Raw genomic sequence first — 22926 nt, forward strand, 5'->3', positions numbered from 1 at the left:
AGGTTATCTGCCTATTCAAGATTGTGTATCTCCAGCTCTCCCATAGAGATACATGGAGGGGGTGTGTTGACCACCGTTTGGTGCAGTCGTCGACAGTAATCCGTACACAGAGTGGCGATCGCTTTGTGCTCGGGGTGAACCAGGGTGCCAAGTATGAGATTGCAGGGTTCCTAGCGGTCGGACCCCTTCCCCGCGATTATCCCCTATCCTGTGGATAGGGGATAAGATGTTTTGTACCAGAGTTCCCCATTAAGCGTTCTACGTCAATCAATTAAGGCAGAGAGGGGTGGGGGAGTGAGGAGATGTGCATTGTGTGGCTCACATGGCTTCCTTTACACTGATAATGATCTACAGGCAACAACCCAAATAGACACTTTGGATCCAATCTGACCATGCCTAAAACACAAGTGTTGGTGGTGAAAGCTTGATACATACAGTACAGACCAAAAGTTTGGACACACCTTCTCATTCAGAGTTTTCTTTATTTTCATGACTATGAAACTTGTAGATTCACACTGAAGGCATCAAAACTATGAATTAACACATGTGGAATTATATACATAACAAAAAAGTGTGAAAATATGTCATATTCTAGGTTCTAGCCACCTTTTGCTCTGATTACTGCTTTGCACACTCTTGGCATTCTCTTGATAAGCTTCAAGAGGTAGTCACCTGAAATGGTCTTCCAACAGTGTTGAAGGAGTTCCCAGAGATGCTTAGCACTTGTTTGCCCTTTTTGCCTTCACTCTGTGGTCCAGCTCACCCCAAACCATCTTGATTGGGTTCTGGTCCGGTGACTGTGGAGGCCAGGTCATCTGGCGCAGCACCCCATCACTCTCCTTCTTGGTCAAATAGCCCTTACACAGCCTGGAGGTGTGTTTGGGGTCATTGTCCTGTTGAAAAATAAATGATGGTCAAACTAAACGCAAACCGGATGGAATAGCATGCCGCTGCAAGATGCTGTGGTAGACATGCTGGTTCAGTATGCCTTCAATTTTGAATAAATCCCCAACAGTGTCACCAGCAAAGCACCCCCACACCATCACACCTCCTCCTCCTCCTCCTGTGAAGTGAAAACCATTTCAGGTGACTACCTCTTGAATCTCAACAAGAGAATGCCAAGAGTGTGCAAAGCAGTAATCAAAGCAAAAGGTGGCTACTTTGAAGAACCTAGAATATGACATATTTTCACACTTTTTTGTTATGTCTATAATTCCACACGTGTTAATTCATAGTTTTGATGCCTTCAATGTGAATCTTCAATTTTCATAGTCACGAAAATAAAGAAAACTCTGAAAGAGAAGGTGTGTCCAAACTTTTGGTCTGTACTGTACATAGCTGAGGGTGGTCAGGGGAGATTCCTGGTGAAAAACAGATGCAACCGGACATCATTTTTCAAACCGTGTACAGTTTTTAACCGTGTAAGGATAAAAATTTGTACACACGTTTTGATACAGTTTAGTCAGGTTTTGAGGAATCCATTTTTTATCAAAAACCTGATAGGGGAACTGTATTGCAAAAACGTGGTGTGAACCCAGCCTTAGCCAACAGAGATCACTTGACCAGTACCTGACAAAAGGGAAGGATCAATGGCCTCTACTCCATTTTTAAACATGGCAGTTTGGCACTCTGTAACGTTCAACAATAGTACAGAACTGCTTCATGCACTCGGGGGACAATTGTCCTCCATTCTCCTGATCGCTGGGGATACTAGTCATTGGGGATCCTGTGGATAGGGGGATAGCCTCTTTAAACCTCTACAAACTAGGGCCAATGAAGTGACAAAATTATAACATCCCAAGTTAGATGAGTGATGTCATGAGGGTCTAGGAATATGAACAAAATGGGCCTCAACAGTTACTGGTGTATTTGGGACATCACAGGAATTAAGGATGGTGTTACATGGGTACTGTCAGAATCAAAAACTTTGTATATGTTGTATACATTGGCAAAACATAAAACTTTTTAATATACTTCATAAAAAAATATTATCTCCTCAAAAAAGACCAGCAAGGGTAAACATAATCCTGTCAGGCTGCAGCAGAGAGGAGGAGGTTACAGAGCAGCCTCCAGTGATCGGATGAAGAGACCAAGCACAGCACAGCAGACTCATGGAGGAAGTGAATACATGGTGAGTGGGTGGGCTCAGTGCTTGCCTCGGACATGCTCCTTCCTGAGCAGCGGCTGTTATAATAAGTGAGCAGCAGAACAGAGCCAAATACAGAAGATAGATTTTAAAAAACACATCTGCATGACCTAGTGAGTAACATATATAAGCATTATTTTTTTTCTGTGATTTGACAGGTATGATTTAAGAGTTTTACATAAATATTATTAAATAATAATTTACCAATACATACAATTATTGTTGAATTTGATCATTTATTATACTTTATTACACTATGAATATACTTTATTACACTATGAATTTAAATTGGTGCCATTCACACATCACACCATTTAATATATATATTACTTCTATTAAAAAAATCTTAATCCTTCCAGTACTTTTTGGGGCTGTATACTACAGAGAAAATTATTTTCTTTTTGGATTTCTTTTCTGTCATGACCACAGTGCTCTCTGCTGACCTCTGCTGTCCATTTTAGGAACTGCCCAGAGCAGCATATGTTTGCTATGGGGATTTTCTCCTGCTCTGGACAGTTCCTAAAATGGACAGCAGAGAGCACTGTGGCCGTGACATAATAGAAATCCAAAAAGAAAAGCATTTCTTCTGTAGTATATAGCCCCTAAAAAGTACTGGAAGGATTAAGATTTTTTTAACAGAAGTAATTTACAAATCTGTTTCTTTCTGGCACCAGTTGATTTAAACAAACAAAAAGTTTTCTACAGAAGTACCCCTTTAACTGGTTGCATACTAGAGACATTGGCCCACATTTTTATAGCAGATTACCTTTTGGTGGAAACTGTATATATACATAATAAAGAAGTCACAAATTATGTTGTGCAACAAATATGAAGAAAAACTTGCAACTTTTCTTGTCATTTGCCAAATTTGATGTGAGGCGATCTTTAAAGGGGTACTCCGGTGGAAAACTTTCTTTTTTTTAATCAACTACTGCCAGAAAGTTAAACAGATTTGTAAATTACTTCTATTAAAAAATCTTAATCCTTCCAGTACTTATTAGCTGCTGATTCCTACAGAGGAAATTTTTTTCTTTTTTGAACACAGAGCTCTCTGCTGACATCACGAGCACAGTGCTCACTGCTGACATCTCTGTCCATTTTAAGAACTGTCCAGAGTAGGAGAAAATCCCCATAGCAAACATATGTTGCTCTGGACAGTTCCTTAAATGGACAGAGATGTCAGCAGAGAGCACTGTGGTCCAAAAAGAAAATAATTTCCTTTGTAGTATTGTGCAGCTAATAAGTACTGGAAGAATTAAGATTTCTTAATAGAAGTAATTTGCAAATATGTTTAACTTTTTGGCACCAGTTGATGTAAAAAAAAAAAAAAAAAAAAAAAAAAAGAAAAGTTTTCCACATGAGTACCCCTTTAAGGAGAATAGTTTTAAGCCAAAATGACCCAATGACCATTAGGCTGACAGCTATTCAATGAGTATGGAAACTTTTAGACCAGGTGTTTTCCAACCAGGGTGCGTCTAGCAGTTGCAAAACTACAACTCCCAGCATGCTGGGAGTTGTAGTTTTGCAACAGCTGGAGGCACGCTGGTTGAGAACCACTGCTTTAGACAAATTGTTTCAGAGGTTGTCTCCTCTCCTGCTCCTGGCAAGCAGCTGATATTGCCATAAAGAGTCAAGACCAGTTCATTTTGTAGACTGACGGAAGATATGCCAGCCTTTTATATGTGGGCCATTGTCTTCCACCATCAGCATCGAGAATCCTTTCTGTAGGTTACTTTGCCTCTTTGAATAAATATTCTAGGTCCGGCTGCCTCAGACGTTGCTCCATATCACGGTTCATGGCAAAGTCCTTTAGCAAATGCATTATCTCATTGTTGAACTTCTCAGGGGGTTCCTCTGCCCCTGTAAAAAAACAAAAAAAAACAATGTACAGCAAGTGAATATACTGTGCATGGTATACAACCCCAACCAGCCTGCACTTAATAGTGTGACCATACAACTATTCTTACACACCCTTTTAATCCCTTATCGACCACGGACGTAAATGTATGTCCTGGTTTGGTGGTACTTCGCGCACCAGGGCGTACATTTACGTCCTATGTATGACCGCGAGCATCGGAACAGTGCTCGCGTCATACACGGCAGGTTCCGGCTGCTAGCAGCAGCCAGGGTCCCGCCGGTGATGGCCGATATCCGCGATCGCGCGGATGTCCACCATTAACCCCTCAGATGCCGTGATCAATACAGATCACGGCATCTGCGGCAGTGCGGTACTTTAAATGGATGATCGGATCGCCCGCAGCGCTACCGCGGCGATCCGATCATCCAGTATGGCGGCCGGAGGTCCCCTCACCTGGCTCCGGGGTCTTCTGCTCTGGTCTGAGATCGAGCAGAGCAGAAGATGACCGATAATACTGATCAGTGCTGTGTCCTATACATAGCACTGAACAGTATTAGCAATCAAATGATTGCTATAAATAGTCCCCTACGGGACATAAAAAGTGTAAAATAAAAGTTGAAAAATGTAAAAATAAAAAGTGAAAAAAAAGTGAAAAATCACCTCCCACAATAAAAATTTTAATTGTCTTTTTTCCCATTTTACCCCCAAAAGCGTATTTTTTTTTTATAAACATATTTGGTATCGCCGCGTGCGTAAATGTCCGAACTATCAAAATTTAATGTTAATGATCCCGTACGGTGAATGGCGTACACGGAAAACAGTAAAAAAAAAAGGCCAAAAATGCTGCTTTTTTGTCACATTTTATTTAAAAAAAAATGTATAAAAAATTATCTAGAAGTTTTATATATGCAAATGTGGTATCGATAAAAAATACAGATGATGGCGCAAAAAATGAGCCCTCATACCGCCCTATATACGGAAAAATGAAAAAGTTATAGGTGATCAAAATAGGGCGATTTTAGATTAATGATTTTGTACAAAAGATTTAGATTTTTTTTAAGAGGTACAAAAATATCAAAGTATCTAGCCATGAGTATCATTTTAATCGTATTGACCCACAGAATAAAGAACACAAGTAATTTTTACCGTAAAGTGTATAGTGTGAAAACAAAACCCTCCAAAATGTGCAAAATTTTGGTTTTCATTTAAATTTCCTCCCTAAAAATTTTTTGGGGGGGTTCGCCATACATTTTATGGTAAAACGAGAGGTTTCATTACAAAGTACAATTGGTCATGCAAAAAACAAGCCCTTATATGGGTCTGTAGATGGAAATATAAAAGAGTTATGGATTTTAGAAGGCGAAGAAGGAAAAAACGAAAAACGCTAAAATAAGGTTAAAATGGGCTTGGTGCTTAAGGGGTTAAAGGGATACTCTGGTGGAAAACTTTTTTTTTTTTTTTTTTTTTTTTTAAATCAACTGATGTCAGAAAAATAAAAACAGATTTGTAAATGACTTCTATTAAAAATTCTTAATCCTTCCAGTACTTATTAGCGGCTGTATACTACAGAGGAAATGCTTTTTCTTTTTGGATTTCTTTCCAGTCTGACCACAGTGCTCTCTGCTGACACCTCTGTCCATGTCAGGAACTGTCCAGAGCAGGAGAAAATTCCCATAGCAAACATATGCTGCTCTGGACAGTTCCTAAAATGGACAGAGGTGTCAGCAGAGAGCACTGTGGTCACGACAGAAAAGAAATCCAAAAAGAAAAGCATTTCCTCTGTAGCATACAGCTGCTAAGAAGTACTGGATGGATTAAGAATTTTTAATAGAAGTAATTTACAAATCTGTTTAACTTTCTGGCACCATTTGATTTGAAGAAAAAAAAAAAAAAAAAAGTTTTCCACCCCTTTGATAATATGCAGCTAAGCTTTGGGGAGAAGGAGAGGGCTTATAGTCGTGTATATGCTTATAGCTCTTACAATAGTACTTCTTAGGCTCGGAACGTCACACTGCAGTCAGTATATAGCCGACCACAGCGATGTCCTGCCTCGGCCGGTGATAGGCTGAGCACACTGTCATGTGAGGAGCTCAGGCCCGCCTACTCCCTGCTGCCCAGGCACCTTACATGACAGTGCACTCAGCCTATCACCGGCCGAGGCAGGACATCGCTGTGGTCGGCTATATGCTGACTGCAGTGTGACATTCTGAGCCTAAGAAGCATGGACCCGAGCAGCGCTGGAGGAACGGGACGCCAATATCGGCACAGCTGGGGAACATAGGAAGGTGTTTTTTTTTTGTTTTTGGAGCCTGGGCACAGGGGAAGTGAAAAGTTTTGCGCTGCAGTTCTCCTTAACGGGGTACTCCGCCCCTAGACATCTTATCCCCTATCCAAAGGATAGGGGATGAGATGTCAGATCGCGGGGGGCCCGCCGGGATCTCGGCTGCAGCACCGCGCTATCATTACTGCACAGAGCAAACTCGCTCTGTGCGTAACGACATGCAATACGGGGGCCGGAGCATTGTTATTTCACGGCTCCCCCTTGTGATGTCAAGGCCCGCCCCCTCAATACAAGTCTATGGGAGGGGGCGTGGCGGCTGTCACGACCCCCCCCAATCCACTTGTATTAAGGGGGCGGACCGTGACGTCACGAGGGGCGGAGTCATGATGCTCCGGCCCCTGTATCGCCCGTCATTACGAACAGAGCGCGTTTTCTCTGTGCAGTAATGAAAGCCAGGTGCTGCAGCCGACATCCCGGGGGGACTCCTGCGATCTGACATCTTATCCCCTATCCTTTGGATAGGGGATAAGATGTCTAGGGGCGGAGTACCCCTTTAAGTACTGGGATACCCCTTTAATTTTTTTATTATAAGCCTTTACAGCTGCGAGTAGGAACACTGCTATACACCCTTCAAGTCTCATCCCGTACAGCAACCTTTTGTAGTAAAATGTGAAGAGATTTCTCGCAGTACCTGTGACCCAGTAGTATATATCCCAGTCGTTGCTAGGCTCATTGATCAGCCGATCGTACTGTGACAACTGCGCCTCTGTCATGGTGTTTAGGTATTTTTTGGCAAACAAACTACGAAAACAGGAAAATCAGCATAAGCTTCCATGCTTTGGTGGAATAAATAGAATACAGAAGAGTAAAGAAGACATTTCTAAAAAAATGGGTATCCCCAACTCGCAAAGATGTTCCCTGTCCAAAACAGGGATAACAGTGCTCAGCGATGTCCAGGAGATGTCCAGAGAATGAATGGAACACTGGCTACCTGCAGTATGCGCCATTCATTCGGGGACAGATTTCTTCCTTCAGAAACCACTAAACCAGCGTTTCACTGAAGAATGAATTAAATAATCAAAATACAAAAAATTATTTAATTTTATTAAATACATCAACACAGTATTATATATATACACAGACATTTAAAACCAATTAAAACAGCTCAGAAAGAGCCTAGCACAACCCTGGGGAAGGGCCATGACCCCCCTCCCACAGGTAAGTAACCCCGTCCAAAATAACACAATATATTATATATGCAATATATCACCTAAACTGACCCTCAATAGCAGAAATATCCCAAAGAGGACTATCACTAAAAAATACTTAGGCAAGGACAGAGGTGGATATCCAGCATATCAGAACCCCACGCGTTCCGTCGCTGAGCGACTTCCTCAGGGGTGTGGTGCGTCACAACAACATATATATATATATATATATATATATAATACTGTGTTGATGTATTTAATAAAATAATTTTTTTGTATTTTGATTATAATCGGTGGTGTGTGCTAGAGATGAGCGAACTTACAGTAAATTCGATTCGTCACGAACTTCTCGGCTCGGCAGTTGATGACTTATCCTGCGTAAATTAGTTCAGCTTTCAGGTGCTCCGGTGGGCTGGAAAAGGTGGATACATTCCTAGGAAAGAGTCTCCTAGGAATGTATCCACCTTTTCCAGCCCACCGGAGCACCTGAAAGCTGAAATCATTTATGCAGGATAAGTTATCAACTGCCGAGCCGAGAAGTTCGTGACAAATCGAATTTACTGTAATAGTGGTTGCTTTATGTGTATTTTTTCCCTTGAGCGCACCCCCTCTTGATATTGATTTAGTGAGCCCCCCCCCCTTTTTTCTACTACCCAGATTTCTTCCTTCAGCTTATCTCCTATACCAGTGGTCTTCAACCTGCGGACCTCCAGATGTTGCAAAACTACAACTCCCAGCATGCCCGGACAGCCGTTGGCTGTCCGGGCATGCTTAGAGTTGTAGTTTTGCAACATCTGGAGGTCCGCAGGTTGAAGACCACTGTCCTATACTATGGATAGGGATAACTTTGTGAGATGGGAATACCCTTTAACAATACGGAGGGGAATCAGGAGGGGAATCAGGGTTACTCCAGTCCCCCTTAAATCAGCCAGGGCAGAGTGCCTAGCCAAGCATGTAAAATCAGACACAGATGAGGGGTACCTGAGCAGTATACAGTTTTCCAGCATGCCTCGCTTACGGCTCTCGTATAATAGTCTTGCTCTCTTTATTTCTTGAGTTTCATTTTTGCGCTCCTTCCAAACAGGCAATTGGATCTCTTCAGCATACCTCCCTGTATCCCCCGTCGTCAGAAACCGCACTCCTTGGCGAATAAAGACAGATGAGAAGAGCGCACACTACAAGAAGAACAAGGACGGGGTAAATCCAAAGCTCCCAGAAGACTTATCAAGTGGACATTTCTTCCAAAGGGAGCCTAACACTAAAGTAGATGTCAAACAAGGCACTTTTCATGGTGGATTAATGAATCCAAAAGTAATAAATAATCAACTGTTTATTTATACTTAAAGAATACCTGTCACCAAATAAAACATTTAATATTGTGTTCCTTGTGTAATTCGCAGACACGTTCCCATTCACTTGCTTTTAAAATTATCAACATAAATATGTGCAAAATGTAATATAAAAAACAGCCACTAGGTGGCTCTGTTCTGTTCCCTGCCACAACTAATACAGTGAGTTTGGTCTCCTACCAGCCTGGCAGGAGTCCAAAAGTATTTCTCTTAGTGCTGGGCGGTAAACCAAAAATGTATATCACAGTATTTTTCTAAATTACGGTGTTTAACTGTATTTCTGGGGGTGGGGTGTGGGGTCTTCAGTATAGTGTCAGGTAGTCTGGGTCCTCACCATGGTAACCGAGGTCTCGGTCAGGCCACCCGGTAATTCTCCTCCATGTCCCCGCAGTTCTGCTCGAGTTTCCCGGTGGTCGGGGCTCCTCATCATGGTACCTGAGGTCTCGGTCAGGCTGCCCAGTAACTCTCCTCCATGTCTTCGCAGTTCTGCTCGAGTTTCACGCGCCCGCCGTGAGTTGTAGTCCCCACCCAGCTCCTCAAAGTCATTTCAGTGCGGCTCGAACTACACTTCCCAGAGACGCTGTGCCGACGTTTCTCTAAGCCAGTGATTCCCAACCGCGGTACAAGTGTGTGCCGTTCGCCACTGGCCGTGGTGCTGCGGGATTTTGCTGTGATTTTTTTATTTATTATTATTTTTTTAAATATCCCGCCCCGGCCTGCGCACTTATGACTGGCGGCGCAAGGGGGAAGGGAAGCCTGCGTGCGCACTGCGCACACAGCGTCCCCCTCCCCCTTCTACCTTGCAGTGAGCCGAAAATGGGTCCCTGGGGCGGAACGATCTTCACCTGCGCCGGACTCCCGTGCCTGCCGTGGACCTGCAAGCTGCGCGGACCGGCTTGCTTAAGGTACCGTACCCTTTCCACCCCTCTGTTACCCCTTCTCAACCATGTCCTCTACACCCCTGTCACCCATGTACGCTCCTCTACACCCGTCACCCATGTACGCTCCTCTACACCCCTGTCCGCTCCTCTGCATCCCTCTGTCCACTCCTCTGCACCCCTGTCACCCATGTACGCTCCTCTACACCCCTCTGTCCACTCCTCTACACCCCTGTCACCCATGTCCGCTTCTCTACACCCCTCTGTCCACTCCTACACCCGTCACCCATGTACGCTCCTCTACACCCCTCTGTCCACTCCTCTACACCCCTGTCACCCCTGTCCGCTTCTCTACACCCCTCTGTCCACTCCTACACCCCTGTCACCTCTGTACACTCTTCTACACCCCTGTCACCCATGTCCGCTTCTCTACACCCCTGTCACCTCTGTACACTCCTCTACACCCCTGTCACCCATGTACGCTCCTCTACACCCCTCTACACCCCTGTCACCTCTGTCCACTCCTCTACACCCCTGTCACCCATGTACACTCCTCTACACCCCTCTGTCCGCTCCTCTACACCCCTGTCACTCCTCTACACCCCTCTGTCCACTCCTCTACACCCCTGTCCCCTCTGTCCGCTCCTCTACACCCGTCACCTCTGTCCACTCCTCTACACCTGTCACTTCTGTCCACTCCTCTACACCCCTGTCACCCATGTACACTCCTCTACACCCCTCTGTACGCTCCTCTACACCCCTGTCACCCATGTGCGCTCCTCTACACCCGTCACCCATGTATACTCCTCTACACCCCTGTCCCCTCTGTACACTTCTCTACACCCCTGTCACCCATGTACGCTCCTCTACACCCCTGTCACCCATGTACACTCCTCTACACCCCTCTGTCCGCTCCTCTACACCCCTGTCCCCTCTGTACACTTCTCTACACCCCTGTCACCCATGTACACTCCTCTACACCCCTCTGTACGCTCCTCTACACCCCTGTCACCCATGTGCGCTCCTCTACACCCCTCTGTCACCCATGTATACTCCTCTACACCCCTGTCACCCATGTACGCTCCTCTACACCCGTCACCCATGTACGCTCCTCTACACCCGTCACCCATGTACGCTCCTCTACACCCCTCTGTCCACTCCTACACCCCTGTCACCCATGTACGCTCCTCTACACCCCTCTGTCCACTCCTCTACACCCGTCACCCATGTACACTCCTCTACACCCCTCTGTCCACTCCTCTATACCCCTGTCACCCATGTACGCTCCTCTACACCCCTCTGTACGCTCCTCTACACCCGTCACCCATGTATGCTTCCCTACACCCGTCACCCATGTACGCTCCTCTTTACCCCTCTGTACGCTCCTCTACACCCCTGTCACCCATGTACACTCCTCTACACCCCTCTGTACACTCCTCTAAACCCCTTTGTCACCCATGTCCACCCCTCTACATCCCTCTGTCACCCATGTCCACTCTTCTACACCCCTCTGTCACCCATGTAAAAAAAAGTTCGGCGCCTAATAGATTTGTTTTGCAGGTTTAACGGTGAAGAATTGTGTGTGGAAGAAATCGTGATGATGGCCCAGACCAGATGGAGAAGAGAAGGCAACATTGCAAATTAGAGAAGACGTCATTGGTGAGTTGCTGTATAAAGCAGCACTTTAAACTACATACCCACTGATAAATAGATATAGTTCATTGCGTTTTTTACCATTTCCCCCCCCTTTTTTTTTGCTCGTCAACCTCGGTAGCGGTGCCCTGCGGAATTTTTTTTTTTTCCGAGGTGTGCCCCGACCCGAAAAAGGTTGGGAAACACTGCTCTAAGCCATAACACATTGGAGTTGGTTGCTACGGAAATGGTAATGCGGTATGTGAAAAATTTGTATGGTAAAGAAAAAAACACAACGGTATTCGGTATGAACCGGTACACCACCCAGCACTACTATTACTCTTCTTTATGTTCCTTTTTTGTATTATTGACTTATAAACGGCGTTCATATGTACATATGCCATTCAGATCAATCATGTGACCAGGTAACAATCCACCTTGTCTTAATCTATAAAATGCCTTTTGTATTACTCTTAATTTACTTACCTCACGAAGAATCCATTCCAAATTCTAAACATGTGGCCTTTAAATTTAAATAAAATAGTCATTATACACTGCTCAATTTCACATGCTGTTGTATCAAATGGAACAGACAACAGGTGGAAATTATAGGCAATTAGCAAGACACCCCCAATAAAGGAGTGGTTCTGCAGGTGGTGACCACAGACCACTTCTCAGTTCCTATGCTTCCTGGCTGATATTTTGGTCACTTTTGAATGCTGGCGGTGCTTTCACTCTAGTGGTAGAATGAGAGGAGTCTACAACCCACACAAGTGGCTCAGGTAGTGCAGCTCATCCAGGATGGCACATCAATGCGAGCTGTGGCAAGAAGGTTTGCTGTGTCTATCAGCATAGTGTCCAGAGCGTGGAGGCGCTACCAGGAGACAGGCTAGTACATCAGAAGACGTGGAGGTCGTAGGAGGGCAACAACCCAGCAGCAGGACCACTACCTCCGCCTTTGTGCAAGAAGGAGCAGGAGGAGCACTGCCAGAGCCCTGCAAAATGTGCATGTGTCAAATGTGCATGTGTCCACTCAAACGGTCAGAAACAGACTCCATGAGGGTGGTATGAGGGCCCGACGTTCACAGGTGGGGGTTGTGCTTACAGCCCAACACTGTGCAGAACACCAAGATTGGCAAATTCGCCACTGGCACCCTGTGCTCTTCACAGAGGAAAGCAGGTTCACACTGAGCATGTGGCAGAGTCTGGAGACGCCGTGGAGAACGTTTGGTGCCTGCAACATCCTCCAGCATGACCGGTTTGGTGGTGGGCCAGTAATGGTGTGGGGTGGCATTTCTTTGGGGGAGGGCAGCAGAGCCCTCCATGTGCTTGCCAGAGGTAGCCTGACTGCCATTAGGTACCGAGATGAGATCCTCAGACCCCTTGTGAGGCCATATGCTGGTGCAGTTGGCCCTGGGTTCCTCCTAAAGCAAGACAATGCTAGACCTCATGTAGCTGGAGTGTGTCTGCAGTTCCTGCAAGAGGAAGGCATTGATGCTATGGACTGGCCCGCCCGTTCCCCAGACCTGAATCCGATTGAATACATCTGGGACATCATGTCTCACTCCATCCACCAACACCGTTGTAGGGAGGTCATACGATCACGTGGAGGCCACACACACTACTGAGCCTCATTTTGACTTTTTTTTGAGGACATTACATAAAGTTGGATCAGCCTGTAGTGTGGTTTTCCACTTTGATTTTGAGTGTGACTCCATATCCAGACCTCCATGGGGTGATAAATTTGATTTCCATTGATAATTTTTGTGTGATTTTGTTGTCAGCGCATTCAACTATGTAAAGAGGAAAGTATTCCATAAGATTAGTTCATTCATTCAGATCTAGGATGTGTTATCTTAGTGTTCCCTTTATTTTTTGAGCAGGGTATATTACTTTCGGATTCATTAATCCACCGGGAGAAGTGTCTTGTTGACGTACATTTTTATTGGTTGCAGACCTGCACCATTTATTTGGACTCTACATGACTGACCTGCATCTGCAGGAATGGAGCAGACCACAAGGCTGCTGAGTACAGATACTATTCTACATGTCTATGGAAGTGGTGGGCCCTTAGCGCAACTACTTTTAGTAATCGTGACTTAGCTAGTTTACTATACAACCCACCTTGCAGACTTCACTAGGAGCGCATCTTTTTTCTTCCTCCATAAGTGATTGTCTGGGGTCCAATTACTAAGACCCCAATTAATTACGAAAACAAAACAGTAGTCATATGTCCCTTAAAGGGGTACTCCAATGGAAAAGATTTTCTTTGAAATCAGCTGGTGCCAGAAAGTTAAACAGATTTGTAAATTACTTCTACTAAAAAATCCCAATCCTTCTAGTACTTATCAGCTGCTGTATGTTCCAGAGGAAGTTCTTTTCGTTTTGAATTTTCTTTCTGTCTGACCACAGTGCTCTCTGCTGACACCTCTGTCCAAACTGTCCAGAGTTAGAGCAAATCCCCATAGCAAACGTATCCTGCTCCGGACAGTTCCTGACATGGACAGAGGTGTCAGCAGAGAGCACTATAGTCAGACAGAAAGGAAATTCAAAAAGAAAAGAACTTCCTGTGTATTATACAGCAGCTGATCGGTACTGGAAGGATTGGGATTTTTTAATATAAATACGGGCTCATAATCTAAATTCTAATCTGATCAGTATGTTTTTCAAGTGTAGGAGGAGACCCACGCAAACACAGGGAGAACGTATAATCCCATGCTGGAAGTTGTAGTTTTGTAACATCTGGAGGTCCACAGTTTAAAGGACATCTGCAGCGTGATTAACACTTATCCCCTATACACAAGATAGGGGACAAGTGTTTGATCGCAGGGGGTCCTACCGCTGGGACCCCCCACGATCTCCTGTACGGGGCCGTAGCTCTCCCGTGCAGGGGGCGTGCCGGCCGCAGCATGACGTTGCATCCGGCACGCCTCCTCCATACATCTCTATGGGAGAGGCGGGAAGGCAGCGTTTGTGCCTCCCCGCCTCCCCATAGAACTGAATGGGGACGGGGAGGAGACGGGGTGTCACCGTTGACCTCTAGGTCGACGCTACGCGCCTTAGCACTCACCATGAGCACTTTTGGCGGCGCCCCTTTAGGGAGATCGTGGGGGGTCACAGCTGTCGGACCCCCACAATCAAACACTTATCCCCAATCTTGTAGATAGGGGATAAGTGTAATGCCGCTGCAGTTGTCCTTTAAAGGGGTATTCCGCCCCTAGACATTTTATCCCCTATCCAAAGGATAGGGGATAAGATGTCAGATCGCCGCGGTCCCGCTGCTGGGGACCCCCGGGATCCCCGCTGCGGCACCGCGCTATCATTACAGCACAGAGCGAGTTCGCTCTGTGCGTAATGACGGGCGATACAGGGGACGGAGCCGCGTGACGTCATGGCGCCGCCCCTCGTGACATCACGGCCCGTCCCCTTAATGCAAGTCTATGGGAGGGGGCGTGACAACCGCCACGCCCCCTCCCATAGACTTGTATTGAAAGGGGCGGGCCGTGACATCACAAGGGGCGGAGCTGTGACGTCACGCGGCTCCGTCCCCTGTATCGCCCGTCATTACGTGCAGAGCGAACTCGCTCTGTGCTGTAATGATAGCGGGGTGCTGCAGCGGGGATCCCGGGGGTCCCCAGCAGCGGGACCACAGCGATCTGACATCTTATCCCCTATCCTTTGGATAGGGGATAAAATGTCTAGGGGCGGAATACCCCTTTAAAGACCACTGGTCTACAGCTATGAAAGCATAATGGGAGATGTTGTTTTGCAACAGCAGGAGAGCCACAGGTTGGAGTAAACTGATCTACACCCATGTTCTCCATGCTGGGGCTCTCTAGAGGTTATAAAACTACAACTCCTACGATGCACGGACTGCCTGCTGCTATAAGGGCATGATGGGAGTTGTAGTTTTGCAACAACAGGAGAATCCAGGTTAAAAGACATTGCAATAGATCATTGTATCCCAACCTGTGTCTCTCCAGCTGTTGAAAAACTAGAATTCCAATGGGTCCCTGAATGCCTGTAGATATGTGGGCACGGGGTGAGATGTAGCATTGTAACACCTGGACCACCATATACAACACATAACGCAGTGTTTCCCAACCGGGGTGCCTCCAGCTGTTGCAAAACTACAACTCCCAGCAGGCTGGGAGTTGTAGTTTTGCAACAGCTGGAGGCACCCCCGTTGGGAAACACTGGCATACCCTAAGGGTACGTTCGCAGGGGCAGATTTATTTTCGGAAATTCCGTAGTGTGAACCTAGCCTTAGGGTACGTTCATGCATTCGGATTTATTTGCGGGTCTCCCAGTGTGTATTTGAAAGGAGGTGGGCTCTTATCAGTTGTCCGCAGCAGATTTTCCGTTGCGGAAAATTCCTTGCAGACCCTACTGACTTCAATGGGTCTTGCGGCAGATTTTCCGCAAAGAGCCCACCCCCTTTCAAATATGCAGCGGAAAATTCGCAAATAAATCCGAATGTGTGAATGTACCCTAAGGCTGGGTTCACACTACAGAATTTCCGCCTGCAATTCTGCTTTGAAATTGCAGGCAGAAATTCTGCTTACTAAAATGTATAGTGTAGTGAACAAGGTTTCACACTTCGGAATTTGTGACCGGAAAATCTGCTTAAAAATTTCCGCCTGAAGAATGGCGTTGCTCATTCTTCAGGTGGAAATAATCGCGGAAAACATTGCATTCCACTGCGGCCAGCACTAGGACCGCGCGGACACTGCAGTCTCCAATAGACAGCAATGTGTTCCGCGAGTATTTTCGCCTGAAGAATAAGCAACCCCTTTCTTCAGACGGAAACATCCAAGCGGATTTTCCGTTCACAAATTCCAAAGTGTAAATTTGTGAACGGAAACCTTTTCACTACACTATACATTTTAGCAAGCGGAACTTCTGCCTGCAATTTCAAAGCGGAATTGCAGGCGGAAATTCCGTAGGCTGGGTTCACACTGTGGAATTTCTGCCGGAGATCGAGCCGGCGGCACTAGGACCGCGCGGACTATATTGCCGTCCCCATAGATGGCAATGCATTTCTCAGCAGATCTCCCAAAAGATCCACCCAGAAATGCATTGCAGTCTATGGGGGCAGCAATGCAGTCTGCTCGGTCCTAGCGCCGCCGGCTCAATCTCCGGCAGAAATTCTGCAGCGTGAACCCAGCCTTATAGCTGCAGACAGTTAGGGCATTATGGGAGTTGTGATTGGGGATCGTCTCCAGCTGTTGACCTCATAGCTACAAGCAGGCATGCTGGGAGATGTAGTTCCCAGGCTACTGACAGCGTATAGTCAGGAAGTCACCCGGAAAGCGAGGACAAGTCAAGGACTAGTACGTAAAGTGCGTTTATAGAGGATACAGGAGCCCCTTAACAGGGCAGCAGGTGACCGCCCCCAACCGGTGTGTTAGTGCTTCTCACCCGGGCTCTGATCCCTGGCAGCATCTTACAGCACGATCCTCTGACGTCACGCTCACCCGTCCGACCGGAAGTCGCTGAGAACGGGAACCCCCCACAGGCCGGAAGTTCCGGTAGGCGCGGGATTGTGGGAGCTGCAGAGTTCCACTCAAAGTGCGGAGGGACGTGTGGAACGGCGACACCCGGCCTGACATCACACCCACGGGGAGACATAGCCGGACTCGTGTGTCCGGGGTCCCGGGACGGGTATGGCGGACGGGGCGGATCTTATTGATATTTACGCCGAAGAAGAGTTCATGCAGGTGGGGGAGACCCGGGCCGCCGCACAGAGAGATGTACAGCCATTTATATATATCTATTGTGTGTGTGGTGAGGAGTGGGGGCGGTGACGTCTATATAGTGTGTATATAGATGTATATGGCTGGGGAGCGGGGCGGCGGTCTCATCTGCATGCACTGCTGGGGGTTACTGGCTGTGGTGTTATCAATGGGACCAGCGGCAGGTAGGTGCTCCAGTGCGCATGTCACCCCGCACCCACCAATGGCCTCGATGGGAACAATGCTGATATACCCTGCACTGTAAACAAATACGGCCACGTGATACGTCTCATGGCTCCCGATTGGCTGAGAAGCATCACATGACTGCAGTCATTCATTTTTTAAATGAGTGGAGAGGAGTTGTCAGGTGACATTTGTATGGCCAATGGTAACTCAGGTAATCTAGAGCAGTGGTGTCCAAACTGTGGCCCTCCAGATGTTGCAAAACTACAACTCCCAGCATGCCCGGACAGCCGTTGGCTGTCCGGGCATGCTTGGAGTTGTAGTTTTGCAATATCTGGAGGGCCACAGTTTGGATGCCACTGCTCTAGGACCGGTAAGGATTTGTCAGGTGATCACTCTATGGCCTATAAGGATCTGTTAAGTCAGGTGATCTATTTGGATCAATAAGGATTTGATAAGTCAGGAGATCTCTCTGCTGCCAATAAGGCACTAGAGACTAGTGTGCCTCCAGCTGTTGCCTAACTACAAGTCCCAGCATGTGCTAACAGCCTTTAGCTGTCCGGGAATGCTGAGAGTTGTAGTTTTGCAACAGCTTGGCTTCCCCTGGTTGGGAAACTCTGCAATAAGGATTTGGTAAGTCATGTGATCTCTCTAGGCCAGTGATCTGTGAACTGGACATCCAAATGTTGCAAAACTACAGCTCCCAGCATGTCCAGACAGTGAGTTGTTGTGCAACAGCTGGAGGTCTACTGTTTAAAGACCACTGATCTAGACCTATAGGATTTGGTATGTCAGGTGATCTATCTAGGCCAATAAGGATTAGGTAAGTAGGATCACATGTTCTTTGGCTTCAGATTAGGGGATAGTTTGGTAACATGTTTTATAGATGAGCTGATCAGGTGACTGTTCCTTTATCACTGCAGTAGCTTAAGGTTCTTTCACACTATGAGCATTCATGTATTATTAAACGTCTGTTTTCTGTGTAAAAATGGACGTTTCATTATGGGTGCTAAGGGCTGAATAAATATTCATTTGTTAAGACCCCTTATCCCTCATGTATGGCCGAACACCTCTGCCTACAGACTCCCACAACCGGGACTACTACTACTCCCATCATGGACCAGACTTGTTTCCATGATGGAAGTAGTAATTTCCCGGCTGCAGGAGTCTGTAGACAGCTGGGGAGGCTACATTAGTGTTTGTACTACAACCCCCATCATGCAACAGAGTCTGTTCCATGATGGGGGTTGTAGTACAGGGGCTGAGGGATTGATCGCACTGGGTGTCACTTCTGAGACCCGATGCGATCTGAAGTTATTAAGCAGGGGAGCGGGCGGCATGCTCCGCAACCCTGTGATGTATCAGTGTGTTTTAACTTTGATTTTTGAATCCCCCGCGGGGAGCCCTGAATGGTCAGTACCGAGGAGCCAATCAGGGCCCTCAGTGGGAGATTTAAAAATGAACATTGTGACTAGAAGGGCCATATGTATATTAAAAGCGCTGTGGGGGCAAGATATATAGTGCTGCAGGGGAGGGGGCAGACATATAGCCTATATAGCAGCGCATTAGATATGCCCCCCACCGCCTCATTAATGAATATATACCCGCCGCCCGCGCATTAAATATATACCCCCGCCAGTGCATGAAATATATACCCCCGCAGCGCATGTATAATGTACTGTCGCAGGCTGCCATCTATATACATATGCCGTGATGCGCTATGAATGAAAAGCATTCTAGCAGCAGCATCGGCCGCCCGATGCTGCTGATAGAAATACTTTTCATTCATAGCGCATCCCGGCATATGTATATAGAAGCACTGCCGGGGCAGATAACGCTATATGTCTGCACCCCCCAGCGCTTCTATATCCCTGTAGCGCTATGAATGAAAAGTATTTCTATTTGCAGCGCATAGTGCCAGGAGACGGCGGCCGGCACTATTCACTGCTAATAGAAATATTTTTCATTAATAGCGCTGCAGGGATATATGTATATAGAAGCGCTGGGGGGGGGGGGTGCAGACATATAGCGTTATCTGCCCCCCCCCCCCAGTGCTTCTATATACATATGCCGCTGCAGCGCTATGAATGAAAAGTATTTCTATCACCACATATAGCGCTGCAGTGGCATAGGTATATAGAAGCGCTGTGTGGGGTATATATTTAATGCGCTGGCAGGGGTACGTATTTATTAATGCGCCGGCATGGGTCATATCTGATGCGCTGCTGGGGGGCTAGATATACAGGCTATATGTCTGCCCCCCTACAGCGATATATATCTTGCACCCACAGCGCTTTTAATATAGATATGGCCCTGCTAGTCACAATGTTCATTTTTAAATCTACTGCTGAGAGCTCTGATTGGCTCCTCGGTACTGACCATTCAGGGCTCCCGGCGGGGGATTCAAAAATTAAAGATAAAACACACTGATACATCACAGGGTTGCGGACCATGCCGCCCGCTCCTGCTTAATAACTTCAGATCGCATCGGGTCTCAGAAGTGAAACCCGGTGTGATCAATCCCTCAGCCCCTGTACTACAACCTCCACCATGGAACAAACTCTGTTGCATGATGGGGGTTGTAGTACAAACACTAATGTAGCCTCCCCAGCTGTCTACAGACTCCCGCAGCCGGGGAATTACTACTCCCATCATGGAAACAAGACTGTTCCATGATGGGGGTAGTAGTAGTCCCTCAGCACTGCAGGAGTCTGCTGATATCACCTCTTCTGAGCATGCTCAGTAAAAATCATGTCCGTTATAAAAAGGGGCATTAACGGGGGTATTTACTAATGTCCGTTTGCCATAGACTTCAATGATAAAAATAATGTCTGTTAATTTACCCGTTTCGAACGTCCATTATTCATGAAGGATTATAACGGGTCATAACGGATAATCAAAAAATCCCATAGACTTGAATGGGATTTTGTAACAGACGTTTAACATCCGTTATTACGACTTTTCTAACGGGCGTTTATAACGGATCTTTTATAGTGTGAAAGCTAATCCTTAATAGTGATGAGGTAAATGGTTACATCAGTGGGGTCACTTGGTTTACAACATTGCAGTGTCCCTAACATGTGGCGTTCTAGCTGCTGCAAAACCACAACACCCATCCTGCCCCAGACAGTTTGCAGCAGCTGTAAAGCAAGTTGGAGAACATTACCCTGTAGGAGAAGAGACCAGGCACTGACAGGCCACCAACTCTAAACTCCTAGGGGCACAGCTTTATCTCATGACCGTGTCCACTGTCATCCCCCCCCCCCCCAAAATATTCCAGAAAATATGTTGGTTTCTAGCACTTTCTTGGCTGTTTCTGATTGATAACAGGAGTTGTTTCTGGATAGTGACTGTCGCCCCGGTTCTCCAGAACTCCTAAATGGCAAATCTGGTTGGTCATCAAGTGATTCACATATCTTGTCATTCCCTGAAGGAGAACATAGACTTCTGTGATACAGTAGGGCAGTGCTTCCCAACTGGGGGGCCTCCAGCTGTTGCAAAACGACAACTCCCAGCATGCCCGAACAGCCTTCGGCTGTCCGGGCATGCTGGGAGTTGTCGTCTTGCAACAGCTGGAGGCACCCCAGTTGGGAAGCACTGCAGTAGGGTAATGAATGAACTTTAAAAAGTTTACATTGGCAGGATGTTTAAAGGCAATGTCCATAAGGAGAAAAGTGCAGGTCCGGCTCCTGGAAACATTGATAAAAACGCTAATACATTTCCATATTAAAAACAAAAAGGCAGCAACATGTCACTGTAAAAAGGGAAAAACACAGCGTTTCGGGCTGAAATTTTTGCCCTTAAAGGGGTATTCCAGGCAAAAACTTTTTTATATATATCAACTGGCTCCGGAAAGTTAAACAGATTTGTAAATTACTTCTATTAAAAAATCTTAATCCTTCCAATAGTTATTAGCTTCTGAAGTTGAGTTGCTGTTTTCTGTCTAACTACTTTCTGATGACTGACATCCCGGGAGCTGTGCAGTTCCTATGGGGATATTCTCCCATCATGCAAGGGATATTCTCCCATCATGCACAGCTCCCGGGACGTGACATCATCATTGAGCAGTTAGACAGAAAACTTCAGAAGCTAATAACTATTGGAAGGATTAAGATTTTTTAATAGAAGTAATTTACAAATCTGTTTAACTTTCCGGCGCCAGTTGATGTATAAACATTTTTTTTTTGCCTGGAATACCCCTTTAATCATGTCCATTTTAAAGCGGTACTCCAGTGGAAAACTTTTTTTTATTTATTTTTTAAATCAACTGGTGCCAGAAAGTTAAACAGATTTGTAAATGATTTTATTCATTTTTATTAAAAAATCTTAATCCTTCCAGTACTTATTAGCTGCTGAATACTACAGAGGAAATTCTTTTCTTTTTGGAACACAGAGCTCTCTGCTGACATCACAAGCACAGTGCTCTCTGCTGACATCTCTGTCCATTTTAGGAACTGTCCAGAGCAGCATATGTTTGCTATGGGGATTTTCTCCTACTCTGGACAGTTCAAATATTTCAGCCTGAAACCCGTCAGTGTTTTTCATTATTCACAGTGACATGTTGCTGCCTTTTTGTTTTTAATATGGACATTTATTAAAGTTTTTTATCCACGTTTCTGGGAGCCGGACCTGCACTTTTCTCCTTATGGATCATGTTCACATGGGATACGGCCCATCGTTCTCCGAGCGTCCATCTCCTATACATGCCATGGACTTGATATGCGTATTCTCGTTGAATTGGTGAGTTGATCTGCGTTTTTTATATTTTGTCATCAGTGTCACCCGCGCTGTTGGTACAGGCTGGTAGTGCCGGTGACTCTGATGATAATGATACTTGCCTATCCCTGATCCATGGTCCCATTCACCCCGATATCCTCCTCGTTCGGGCAGCAGGCTTGGGGCAGGTCTCCAGGAGCTTGTGTGCTGCCTAAATAGAGCAGGGAATCGAAGATAAGTATCATCATCATCGGTGTCACCCTCACTACTTACCTGTACCAACAGGTTAGTGCAGGTGACACTGATGGCAGGTTAAAGATACAATCGTAACTCACAGCGTTTTACCTGTTGCGTGTTTCGCTCCCATTCACTTTAATGAAAGTCTGTAACAGTGGCAGATGTGCAGATTACCAGGGACCCGTTGAAGTGAATGGCAGCATAACGCGCAGCGGGTTACGATCTTGTGAATGTTCCCTCAAGGATTTATCCATCCTGTAGACATTGATGGCGCATCTATTAGTCCAGTAGGAGGTCGGACTTCTAGCAGCTGTTTGTAGGGGCTACAACCTGTTGGACGTTATTTTGTGACGGGCGAATGAACGGAAGAAACAAACAGTTCATGCACTATTTCTCCCGCTACTATCGCCCGTCACAAAATAACGGCCGTTATTAATAACGGGTTAAAACGGCTATTAGAAAAATCCCATAGACTATAATGGGATTTTCTAACGGCCGATTTTCAAGATTTTTATGCCGGACGTTCACTACGGATGAATTTTTATAGTGTGACAGCAGCCTAAAAGTACCGCAATAAACGTAAACACTGAGAAGGCTATGGCCTCTTCAACAGCTGATCTGTGGGGGTACAGGGTGTCTGGTTAGTTCCCTTATTTCACGGTTTGATATGTTTAACTTTGAATAATTCTTTTTGTTTTTAAAG

At 46.0% G+C, this 22926-nt stretch overlaps 2 protein-coding genes across 4 annotated transcripts in view; one reads left to right on the forward strand and one right to left on the reverse strand.

Moving 5' to 3' along the window:
* Nucleotides 1–3461: 3461 nt before the first annotated feature.
* On the reverse strand, nucleotides 3462–17354 carry SDHAF2 (succinate dehydrogenase complex assembly factor 2). 2 transcript variants are annotated; one of them, XM_056552659.1, is made up of 5 exons: nucleotides 17341–17354; nucleotides 13477–13542; nucleotides 8475–8668; nucleotides 6977–7086; nucleotides 3462–4006 (listed from the first exon to the last, which is right to left on the reverse strand). In XM_056552659.1, exons 2-5 carry the CDS (start codon nucleotides 13516–13518, stop codon nucleotides 3876–3878), a joined length of 477 nt encoding a protein of 158 aa, XP_056408634.1. In that variant the 5' UTR covers nucleotides 13519–13542; nucleotides 17341–17354; the 3' UTR covers nucleotides 3462–3875. The 2 variants fall into 2 exon arrangements, with proteins under 2 accessions (XP_056408634.1, XP_056408633.1); XM_056552658.1 differs by lacking the exons at nucleotides 13477–13542; nucleotides 17341–17354 and adding an exon at nucleotides 16774–16983.
* CPSF7 (cleavage and polyadenylation specific factor 7) overlaps nucleotides 16935–22926 on the forward strand; it is a 34324-nt gene continuing 28332 nt past the window's right edge. Inside the window, exon 1 of one of the 2 annotated variants that reach the window (XM_056552657.1) lies at nucleotides 16935–17072. In XM_056552657.1, coding sequence (XP_056408632.1) covers nucleotides 17019–17072 — 54 coding nt within the window. In that variant the 5' untranslated portion in view covers nucleotides 16935–17018. Of the gene's footprint in view, nucleotides 17106–22926 lie in introns of both variants that reach the window. The other variant, XM_056552656.1, reaches the window with a different exon arrangement.

The sequence above is a fragment of the Hyla sarda genome, unplaced genomic scaffold (genome assembly GCF_029499605.1).
Source record: "Hyla sarda isolate aHylSar1 unplaced genomic scaffold, aHylSar1.hap1 scaffold_1767, whole genome shotgun sequence".
Classification (NCBI taxonomy): domain Eukaryota; kingdom Metazoa; phylum Chordata; class Amphibia; order Anura; family Hylidae; genus Hyla; species Hyla sarda.

Excerpts from the sequence above, each read along its gene's own strand:
- SDHAF2 (XM_056552658.1), bottom strand. The coding sequence starts at position 16,983 with ATGTCTCCCCGTGGGTGTGATGTCAGGCCGGGTGTCGCCGTTCCACAC. Across the intron at positions 7,087-8,474 it reads GAAAACTGTATACTGCTCAG|TTTGTTTGCCAAAAAATACC; the intron begins GTACCCCTCATC and ends CTGTTTTCGTAG. Across the intron at positions 4,007-6,976 it reads TATATACTACTGGGTCACAG|GGGCAGAGGAACCCCCTGAG; the intron begins GTACTGCGAGAA and ends GTTTTTTTACAG.